Genomic DNA, 12,385 nt, shown 5'->3' with positions numbered 1-12,385 from the left:
CTTCGAGAATGGCGTTTTTTTAACTGTCACTGAAGCTTTTCAATTTTTGACAATACTTAATCCCACACAGCTGTGGTACAATTACATGCAACATAATATATCATCAGAATTTCAAATTTCTCTCGTACCTTTAACATATCAATTATTAGAAAAGCTTAATATCACGCACATAACTGTGAGGAAAGAAATAATTTTTCCTGTCTAGAATTGCATACTTCTCTCAGACGCTTTGGATGATCAATTCTCAAGTTTCTCCTTATTATGTCGAAGTTGCAATTGTCATCCAGTAAAACTGAGCAACATTATGTGTAAGTAGCAAATCTCATTATATGAAAACGTAACTCTACGTAAAACTCTAGTATATTGTTTTTTTATTCCAAATGATATTATTTAAAAGAAATTAGATTCACATTTTAATCTAATGTTAAAATTAAAAGAAATGTATTATTTAATTTTTATCATTATTTCTCTTAATGACTCGTATAGTAGGATTACAACTCTATAACAAATAAAAGATTAACTGAAGGGTTGCTACTAAAATTATTCCGCTTGATTTTTTGAGTTACCATATTGGCGACAAACTCATGAGGCTTATTAAGTTAATTTCAATTGAAGTTCGAAGGGATTGCCTCTATGGTTCGATCTCTTCGAGAATGGCGTTTTTTTAACTGTCACTGAAGCTTTTCAATTTTTGACAATACTTAATCCCACACATCTGTGGTACAATTACATGCAACATAATATATCATCAGAATTTCAAATTTCTCTCGTACCTTTAACATATCAATTATTAGAAAAGCTTAATATCACGCACATAACTGTGAGGAAAGAAATAATTTTTCCTGTCTAGAATTGCATACTTCTCGCAGACGCTTTGGATGTTCAATTTCTCAAGTTTCTTCTTATTATGTCGAAGTTGCAATTGTCAACCAGTAAAACTGAGCAACATTATGTGTAAGTAGCAAATCTCATTATATGAAAACGTAACTCTACGTAAAACTCTAGTATATTGTTTTTTTATTCCAAATGATATTATTTAAAAGAAATTAGATTCACATTTTAATATAATGTTAAAATTAAAATGAATGTATTATTTAATTTTTATCATTATTTCTCTTAATGACTCGTATAGTAGGATTACAACTCTATAACAAATAAAAGATTAACTGAAGGGTTGCTACTAAAATTATTCCGCTTGATTTTTTGGGTTACCATATTGGCGACAAACTCATGAGGCTTATGAAGTTAATTTCAATTGAAGTTCGAAGGGATTGCCTCTATGGTTCGATCTCTTCGAGAATGGCGTTTTTTTAACTGTCACTGAAGCTTTTCAATTTTTGACAATACTTAATCCCACACAGCTGTGGTACAATTACATGCAACATATATCATCAGAATTTCAAATTTCTCTCGTACCTTTAACATATCAATTATTAGAAAAGCTTAATATCACGCACATAACTGTGAGGAAAGAAATAATTTTTCCTGTCTAGAATTGCATACTTCTCGCAGACGCTTTGGATGTTCAATTTCTCAAGTTTCTTCTTATTATGTCGAAGTTGCAATTGTCAACCAGTAAAACTGAGCAACATTATGTGTAAGTAGCAAATCTCATTATATGAAAACGTAACTCTACGTAAAACTCTAGTATATTGTTTTTTTATTCCAAATGATATTATTTAAAAGAAATTAGATTCACATTTTAATATAATGTTAAAATTAAAAGGAATGTATTATTAAATTTTTATCATTATTTCTCTTAATGACTCGTATAGTAGGATTACAACTCCATAACAAATAAAAGATTAACTGAAGGGTTGCTACTAAAATTATTCCGCTTGATTTTTTGGGTTACCATATTGGCGACAAACTCATGAGGCTTATGAAGTTAATTTCAATTGAAGTTCGAAGGGATTGCCTCTATGGTTCGATCTCTTCGAGAATGGCGTTTTTTTAACTGTCACTGAAGCTTTTCAATTTTTGACAATACTTAATCCCACACAGCTGTGGTACAATTACATGCAACATAATATATCATCAGAATTTCAAATTTCTCTCGTACCTTTAACATATCAATTATTAGAAAAGCTTAATATCACGCACATAACTGTGAGGAAAGAAATAATTTTTCCTGTCTAGAATTGCATACTTCTCTCAGACGCTTTGGATGATCAATTCTCAAGTTTCTCCTTATTATGTCGAAGTTGCAATTGTCATCCAGTAAAACTGAGCAACATTATGTGTAAGTAGCAAATCTCATTATATGAAAACGTAACTCTACGTAAAACTCTAGTATATTGTTTTTTTATTCCAAATGATATTATTTAAAAGAAATTAGATTCACATTTTAATCTAATGTTAAAATTAAAAGAAATGTATTATTTAATTTTTATCATTATTTCTCTTAATGACTCGTATAGTAGGATTACAACTCTATAACAAATAAAAGATTAACTGAAGGGTTGCTACTAAAATTATTCCGCTTGATTTTTTGAGTTACCATATTGGCGACAAACTCATGAGGCTTATTAAGTTAATTTCAATTGAAGTTCGAAGGGATTGCCTCTATGGTTCGATCTCTTCGAGAATGGCGTTTTTTTTAACTGTCAATGAAGCTTTTCAATTTTTGACAATACTTAATCCCACACTGCTGTGGTACAATCACATGCAACATATATCATCAGAATTTCAAATTTCTCTCGTACCTTTAACATATCAATTATTAGAAAAGCTTAATATCACGCACATAACTGTGAGGAAAGAAATAATTTTTCCTGTCTAGAATTGCATACTTCTCGCAGACACTTTGGATGTTCAATTTCTCAAGTTTCTTCTTATTATGTCGAAGTTGCAACGGTCAACCAGTAAAACTGAGCAACATTATGTGTAAGTAGCAAATCTCATTATATGAAAACGTAACTCTACGTAAAACTCTAGTATATTGTTTTTTTATTCCAAATGATATTATTTAAAAGAAATTAGATTCACATTTTAATCTAATGTTAAAATTAAAAGAAATGTATTATTTAATTTTTATCATTATTTCTCTTAATGACTCGTATAGTAGGATTACAACTCTATAACAAATAAAAGATTAACTGAAGGGTTGCTACTAAAATTATTCCGCTTGATTTTTTGGGTTACCATATTGGCGACAAACTCATGAGGCTTATGAAGTTAATTTCAATTGAAGTTCGAAGGGATTGCCTCTATGGTTCGATCTCTTCGAGAATGGCGTTTTTTTTAAATGTCAATGAAGCTTTTCAATTTTTGACAATACTTAATCCCACACAGCTGTGGTACAATTACATGCAACATATATCATCAGAATTTCAAATTTCTCTCGTACCTTTAACATATGAATTATTAGAAAAGCTTAATATCACGCACATAACTGTGAGGAAAGAAATAATTTTTCCTGTCTAGAATTGCATACTTCTCGCAGACACTTTGGATGTTCAATTTCTCAAGTTTCTTCTTATTATGTCGAAGTTGCAATTGTCAACCAGTAAAACTGAGCAACATTATGTGTAAGTAGCAAATCTCATCATATGAAAACGTTAACCTACGTGACACACAAATCGCCTTTTTTTTATTTATTAAGAATGGCAGTAATGAAATGTAAGCATATTAATATACGAAAGTTTATTACACTTAATTAAAAACACTTAATTAAAAAACGGTAATTAAATAAAATTATTATATGATAAATGCTGCTCGCCGTGTCAAACATTTCTTTCAGTCAGAAGACGCAAGAGAAATTAAGAAATAAACTTTAATCGAAATGCCTAATAATCGAGAGTGAAAATAGGCTTAACCATCATAGTTTTTATGCATTGAAACAATACGGTATTGAAGCATTTAATCCATCTAACTTTGTGGCAAGCCCATTTAAATTGAAAAATAAATATATTTTTGGAAGTTTTACAGACAGAAACTTTAAACTTGTATACGTATGGATGAATGTAAAAGAATTATTTTACTAACTGATATTTTAACATTACGGGCCCGCATAAAAGATAATTTTTTTCAAAATTTTTTAATCAACTTTTACATATTTCAAAGTGTATTCATAAAATTTCCTATCTTAATTAATGGAACTTTGTAGTTGAAAAGGAAATAAATACATGTTACATTTTTTGGGACAATCTGGATATGCGAGCTATTTTAATCCGCAGAATTTAAACCCGTATTCGGCACTGAAAATCGCCATTTGAGGAAAAAATAGTTTGTGTAAATCTAAATATGAAAATGACTGCTTGCATGAAAAAAAATATTCTAGATACTTATAATGTACGTATTTCTACGAAGATAGATAATCCCAATTTTATTGTGCGATAATTAGTTAGACGGACTGTATCTTGTGCGATTGTTGCATAGCAGTACATGATTTTCACAAGTAAGCTTTGTCTGTGATCACCAAAAAGCTGGTTCTACTTATGAATTATATCCGATCACTAAATCGAATTTTCTTTTTTTTTTTTTTTTTGGCGATTTTGTATTAAATATGACTATTTTGACTTATGTCTTACCAAAAGGTTTTCTGTAATTTATTAATATAATTAGCAACATTGTATTGTGAAATCTGATTCCGAGAATTTATACAGATCCGTTGAAATCTAATTTGTAATTAGTTCTCGGACGATAAGCGTTGCTTCAGGAAGTAGTTGCGAAAATATATAATTGAATTTCATTTTACTTTGGGAAATATTATTTGTCACGACGAATTCAAAAGTAAGGCTTGAGATTAGTATAATTTTCTTGGAGAAACAAGACAAAATCATATCAATCGTCCTAAAACACGACAAAAGTCCATCATTTTGAATGGTTACAAGAAATGGTAAGAAACGATTTATAGAGTTGCAACGAAAAATAAACAGGATTATATTTGGCAAGAAATCGTCCTAAAATAATTCAACTATGTCAACCGAACTTTAATCTTAAATATAGTACAAAAATGTTTCATATATTACGGATCATAAAGCAAAATCATTGAAATGCGTAAAATGCTCGACTACCACTACAGTTTGCGTGTAAGTTCATTCATAAATTTAATCAAAACCTTTTTATCTATTTCAGAAAAAAACAAATAAAAGAAAATAAAATTTAGCTCCACGTGCAAAGCACACGTGCATGAGAGAAACTAACTTTCGTCAAGGTGTTGCCATCACGTTGATAAAAATTGTAACTAAAAGCTTTACTACAAGTAGAAGAGAAAACTGTGGAATGGATTTAGTTGTTTTTATTTGTTCTTTTTTTTCCTAAATATATAATTAATATTATTATTGAACTTAGTAAAAAAACAAGAAGAAAATGAAGGAAGTATTTGAGACATAATCGCATGGCAAGTCTTTAAACATGATTTTCCGTTAATAACGTCATCTCTTTAAAATTTTCCGTTAATAGCTTAGCTTCAATAATATAAACACAAAAAAAAACGTGTTTATTTTTGATACTACGTGCTTTAATACCATTCCTGTAATTAAGATAATGAAAAGTATTTCTGTAAATTATATTTAAGAATAATTGTAACCAAGTTTTAATATTAGATAAAAAAATTACAAGGAAATTAAATTTATAACACTAAAAAACTTATTTTTTAAATTTTAAAATGGGGTAAAGATGTTTTTTAGCAATAATCTCTATATATGAAACGCTAATATACGAGATACAGAAATCTTTTTTATTACTTATTCGCTATTGGCAACAGTCAAATGTAAATAAATTGCGATATAAATTTTCAAACTGTTCCATTGAAAATTTTTATAGTTACATTTAATTCAACGCTTCGCTAATTAACAGAGCCGCAAAATATTGTTAGAAATGGTCAAGAGAGATCTCGGCATATCACCAGAAACTCCATTCAATCAGTGTTTGGTGCGTGGTTTAACACGCATAGCCAAATTTACTTTAAATTAAAGTATTAAAACATTTTACTTAATGAAAACTGCCAGCCATGTAAATAACAAAAATAAATTTTAATTACAAATTAAATTAACAAATATATAACATGATACATTGGCCGTAATTCCATCGACCAGCACGAGACAGACGTTCTAAGCCAGCTGGCGAAGGCAGGAAGTGAGTCACTCGTATCCGTTGGAGAGCAAAGTTCATCTCCAAAGGTATGATTGATGCTTATCGCCAGTTGGCGAAACAAGCAGTCATTTATCGCCTGTTTGGCCGCTGCAAGTGAAAAGAAAATGCAATAGAAATCAAGAAGTAGATATTAAGTAGAAAGTTTAAACGAGCGCGGAAATACGCGTAATCGTCGTCAGATAGGTAATCGCTATGAATTACCTACGGAAAATGATCTCCAAATCTTCCAAAATTATTAATCTCACAAAAAAAAATCATTTTCATAACATTGAAAAAAAATCACCTTTTTGATTACTTCAATTGGCCAATTTCACAACTAAACAGACTACAGAGCATTTCAGTATCGAATAAGTGATAAAAATCTATTATATAAGTCATTTTGAATTAAATGTTGAATAACATATTAAAATAAAAGGAAAAAAGTGCACGAAAATAAAATTTTTATCTCTATAAAGCTAATCTTATTCAATTTTAAAATAATACAAGAATGGTTTTTGCATAAAAACATTTTCCGCTAATATTAGAGAAAAACACTAATTATTATTTTTTATATTAAAATCAAAAACCGCATCATGCAGCTTACAGATCGTTTACTACCTAAAAATGTAACAAACTTTTAATTCAAGAGGGAAATTGTTCCCTGCTTTTTATTTTATTTATTTGTTGGCAAAGAAAATCGAATGCACTAGTACTAGTACTGTTACTATAATGAATTAGTATAAAATTTGTAAAAAGCACTTGAGCTTCCCTAATATTTCAATATGATGTTTCATTAACATAAACAATATTTTTTCAAAAAACTAAAAACATTTTTATGTATAACATAAAATTCTTACAAAAATCTATTGCAGAAGAGTATTGGCAAAATGTAAGTAGTTTTTTTAATCCCTCAACAAGAATGAATTTTTCATTACGTCTTTAAAAACATCTTGAATGCTCATGTTTCTTTAATCAAGCTTTTTTTTTGTATAATGATATTCAAAACAAATCAAGAAGTCTCTTTTATTATAGTCTGTAATAAGGAAAATTCTATGCTTTTCAAAAGTCTCAGTTATTTTTCTGAAAGTTTTTCCTTTTTCTGTCTGTTTTTTATAGGTATTTATTTCCCTAAAGAAAAAAAATTCCAAGGGGAATATTCTTTCTTTGACTTTCCTTCATACTTAGATAATCCAGACCTAAGATTATATTGATTTACTTGTGTGTTTCAATAAATCTAGCACCTCTGTATGAGTTTTTTTTCTTTTTGGTTCTCCTTCGTCCCTGCTTTATATCTCTTGAACAAATCGAGGGAAAGATACACAAAAACTCGGAAGTCATGACAAAATCCGCAAAAGAAATCGAATATTTCTGCGAGTGGTGAAGCAAAATCATATTTTTTTGTGTGTGCTTGGTAATATAATAAAGAAAATTGAGAACTATTTTGGACCATTTACCTCCGTTTATAGGGTTTCTTTTTCTTTTTTGGTTCCCCTTCTTCCCTGCTTCGTATCTCTTGAACGAATCGAGGAAAATGGAGAAGGAAACGCAAACCCTCGGAAGTCATATCAAAGTTCGCAAGAGAAATTCAAGATTTCTGCAAGTAGTGAAGCAAAATGGCACTTTTTTGGCTTTGTAGTATAACGACGAAAACTGAACATGCTGTAATGTCTTGATCTAGACTGATCAAATAACGAAGCAAAATTTCCAGACAATTCTTTATTTTACAGCCCTATATATACAAAAGAACAATTTGTTCTAATCTTGGTTAAATAAATAGTGATTTACACCTGTAGTAGGAAACACAACAGTCGAAGTCGAAGGCCTTCTTGAAACTCAGTTGGTCCTCGGACTCCGAACTCGTGGGCGTAGTCCAACAATCTGCCTGCAATTCGTTTTTTCTCTAAAAAAAAAACTCCTAAACTCCTCCTGTGGCCTAAAAAAAAACTCCGCACTTTGTTTTGGCGACAATCTCAGCCTCTTAATTTACATTGGTCATTTGAGCTCTTTTTCGGCCAATCGGGGTTCAGCAGTATGCTCTCTCAGCGGCGCCAGTCGGTCGTGGGAAGGTCCTTTGTATGATGCACCTTTCACAACTGACTATTCTGGAACACGGAGTTATCATAGTCCTTTCACAATGAGAAACATTTAGCATCCAGATGTTTGGACACCCCTTTCTCTTTGAAGGTACTCTCAATATCTCTTGGACGAGGAATTCCCACATGTGGCCTTTCCCTGTAGCCGCTAATGAACAGATGCGAGACCACCCAGGTGAGAATATCCACCATCTGGCTGTCTCGAGGAATTTAGTCATTAACAGAGACGATACAGCTGGCTGTAAATGTCTTATCAGTACTGGGAAACGGGGAACGTTACAATGCATTTTAGACACTTTTCTATGCATCGATCTGATTCGATATTCGACACAAATCTACAAATTTTATTGCTTTTTGCATTTTTGTATTACCATGTTTACTAATATACTAACATACTAACTGAGAGTTGGCAATCACTTTGGAATATTTAGAGCAAAATTTAATATATATCAACGAATCTGACAATTATATACTAAATTTCATTATTTTAGTTTTTTTCTTTCTTAAATTATCCCATACACATGCGCATAAACATACTTTCTTTTTTATGATTTCATTTATAACTTAATAGGGGACTGCAAAATTTGCGTTAACACAACATATCGAATATCACCCATTTAGCCCAACGTGTTTTTGACTGATCACTTAATAGATAGACATAATTCCAAATATGTATTCTCGGACTCATCGATATCTGAAAGATAGAGATTCGTCAAAATTTCGGGGTCGAATTTTTTTACATTTACAATACTTTTTCTTTATCAAGTTCAAATTTTGCTAGTATTTTCTCTTTATTTTTATGGCATTTTTCTTTAACGTATACTAGAAAGTTAAATTTGAAAAAGAAAAAAAAAAGTCCAACCTTTAGAACATCGCAACGTATTAATCTTTAACTTTCATTTGTCTGTTTTCTTCGTCTAGTTTGATTGCATTGTTGCAACATAAATCATAAATATTTTATTTAAAAGTAGCAAACGATTATTTTAATAATTATAAATTTTATTTTGTAAATAGTTGTAAAATTCAGATTGGCAACAGTGATATTTTTGGAACTTTTAATTTGTTGTTTAAAAACCATGCTAGAATTTTGAATAAAAATAAGTTGATGTAAATTTGATAATAGTGTCTATAATGTAATAAGATTTAATTTTATAGTAAGTTTGTCTGCATTTTATTTTTGTTGACGCAAGAACTCGACAGCATCAGTCGCTGTATCCAGATCTTAGTAAATTTTATAGCACCTCTAGGTAGCGCTCTTGTCTTTTTCGCGCACGGCCTCGGTTTATGCTAGCTTAAAATCTTTTATATTTAAAAATAATCAACAAATTGCAGAAAAGCCCACATGCATTTTGTAAAGCTTTTTTCCAATTTATATCTTGTTCAAATTTTCAATCGTTGATAAATTACTTTTTATTCATCCACACAAGTTCAAATACATTTTTTTTAAACTTGTAGTGGATGACACTTGATGTTAATACAGTTTTTTTTTCAAATATTAATTAATTAATTAAGTTAGTCCAGTAATTTCTATTTGGTCGCCAAATCCATCGCCATGTCGCCAAGTGATTCCCAAGTTTGTCACCAATTTTGTAATTATTTAATAAAAAGTATCTAAAAAAATTGTTGATCTAAGTAGGAATTGACTTAAAAAATTTTGTTTTATATATATATTACTTGTTTATTTCTGTCTTGTATATGAAGAGAGAAAAAAGTATTGAAATTATCAAAAAATACTTATAGTACGTCTCTGACGCTTAAACAATCCCTATTGTGGACTTTGTTGCGAATTTTAATTGTTTGCTACCACATTCGAAACCGCTCTCTGAAACGTGCTGGTGATATTGAAAAGAAAAAAGATGTTATTTAAACACTGTAACATCTTCTTTCTTCCTCTAAACATTCTGTAATTAAATATCACAGAATGTTTAGAGAAAGACACCCCCATTAGTTGAAATTACATCTCTCTCTCTCAGTCTGTGAATTAGATAATACCAATATGTGTGTAAGACTTAAGATTAGTGGCCGGTGATTCACCAAGCACAACAAAATCATGCCCACAGTTCATAAAGACGCCAAAAATCAGCCATCTTTGGTGTTTAAAAGAAAGGGTAAGAAATGGTTTTCAAGTTTGTAATAAAAACTAGCAGGATTAGTCTCCCTAAAAACTTTCTCATGCACTTCTTAATAAACTTGTCATGTCAGAGATAATCTTACATGACACTGGTGTACAACAGTTACGAAATAACTTTTGGCGTGAAATTAGCATTTCTACTTCCATCGCATCCTTCTTGGCGAGTTTTTTTTTTCGGCATTAATCCACGGCATGTGGTTAATAGTATTCGAAAATCGAATTTGTGTTTTTGACACGTTTTTCGTCACCGATTGAAACCAAAATTTGACACAAAACTGTAATTATAACCACAAAATCCAATATTAAATTTGATATATTTAAGTTATAGTGTTTTTCAATTATCGCGTTTACATGTTTCTGAAAGTACAGTCCGGCTGACAGTCAATGCGTGATTGATTTTGGCTCAAAATTTGATAGGTGCCTACACTATAGACATTAAATCTGTGTACCGAATTTCATCTATATAGCTCTCTTCGTTTTGTAATTATCGTGTTAATTTACATATAAAAGGCCGGACAGACGCACATTCTCTGAACAAATTTTACTCAAAATTTGATAGAAATCTGCCAATTGGTGTGAAGACCGTTTAACAAATTTCAACCCTGTAACTCAAAGTGTTTTCGAGTTATCTTTGTCACAGACAGATAGACGGACATTTTTTCAAAAATGTTTTTTTTTTCGATCTCAAGGAGGGCTAAAACGTTGAGATTCGTCAAAATCTCGATTTTGAATTTTTTGACGATTACTGCACTTTTTCTATACTATATATACGAGAAAGTAAAAATTGAGAGGATAATATTTGGCGTGAAATCAGCCCAAAATAACCAAACCATTCATCCCCAAACTTCAACTAAATTTTGTAAGTTTAGCCTCAAAACGGATTGTGCGGGATAAATGAAATTTAATATGAGGTTTATGTACCAAATGAGTGGATTTATTTCAAATTTTTGGACTTAATTCCTTCCAGGTAGTCTATCTGTCCATCTGTATGGGAATGCGATAATTAAGAAATGGAAATAGCTAGAGAGACAAAATTTTATTTTCAGAATTATAGTAAAGTATCTAATTTTGGACCTAAGCGGCCAAAGGACCAAACCTCTGTGCTTCATTTTTGTTTCCATATAAAAGTGATAATTAAAAAATCATAGAAACAAATCAGATTAAAGAACTTAATAATCAGATTAGAAATCACAAATCTTAACCAGATTAGAAAACACAAAATAATGTCATATTTATATGTATACCGGGGAAGTCCTTTAAAGGGAAGGAAGAATTTCTGCTGATTTTATTTAAATAATTCGCATAAAATTTAAGCACACATCGCACATCGAGAGATAAAAAAGACACACGTAAGCGCAGTGCATTATGTAACCCATCAACGACGTTATTTTCCAAGATTTCTGTAAAGTATGATTAATACCAACTGATTCTTCTGGATCCATTATTGATTGAGAAAGTTATATAATTCATTTTATGTTTAAAGAAAAACTTTTTTTTTTTTTTTTTACTTTTTTAGGAATGTTTAATTTTCCTTTTCTGTTCCTCGTGTTGTTAAACGTGTTTCATGCCACTAAAAACAATTTAAGTCATTTCGAATAACTATATTTCTTTTTAATGCATCTATATTGGTTTTTTTCCTGTTAAAATCCTGTTATCACGCATAGATTATTACGTAAAGTCGTGCAGAAGGCTTCAAGGATAAGCAATGTGTTCAAGAATTTTAAGTACATTTATTCTTAGCAAGTTAGCATTATTATTCATTTTCTTTCTTATAACTGCTGCTCAGAATAGAGTATATAACTAACCTATCTACAGACTTATTATCAGTAAGAAAGAAATAATGAAGAAGTAAGTGAAACTTGTGTATTTATTTCAGAGAAAATTATTTTAGTTATATATATATATAATTCTTATTAATCAACGCTATTATCACGTAGTTACTGTTTAAGAAATTCAAGAACTTTTGGAATTTCTTTAAAATTTTTATTGCATATGTATTCAAATTATCACTGTGACAGAAATTTTTTCCCTTATAGAATCCTAAATATATATCTATGAAAGTATTTTTTTAAGTATGCTACAA

The 12,385-nt window shown here is 30.2% G+C and overlaps 1 protein-coding gene across 5 annotated transcripts in view; it reads left to right on the top strand.

Annotated features, from left to right (window-relative positions):
* The window catches only part of LOC129976035 (retinaldehyde-binding protein 1-like), a 71,950-nt gene that overhangs the window by 33,868 nt on the left and 25,697 nt on the right, over positions 1-12,385 (top strand). Inside the window, exon 1 of one of the 5 annotated variants that reach the window (XM_056089373.1) lies at positions 3,438-3,530. The exons of 3 other annotated variants lie outside the window; for them this stretch is intronic. In XM_056089373.1, the coding sequence (XP_055945348.1) occupies positions 3,484-3,530 (47 nt within the window). In that variant the 5' untranslated portion in view covers positions 3,438-3,483. Of the gene's footprint in view, positions 1-3,437; positions 3,531-12,070; positions 12,151-12,385 lie in introns of those variants that run through there. One more of the 5 variants, XM_056089376.1, reaches the window with a different exon arrangement.

Source organism: Argiope bruennichi, chromosome 7 (genome assembly GCF_947563725.1).
Source record: "Argiope bruennichi chromosome 7, qqArgBrue1.1, whole genome shotgun sequence".
Lineage (NCBI taxonomy): Eukaryota > Metazoa > Arthropoda > Arachnida > Araneae > Araneidae > Argiope > Argiope bruennichi.
Note: the sequence above shows the minus strand (reverse complement) of the source record. Positions and strands in the feature narration are given on the sequence as shown.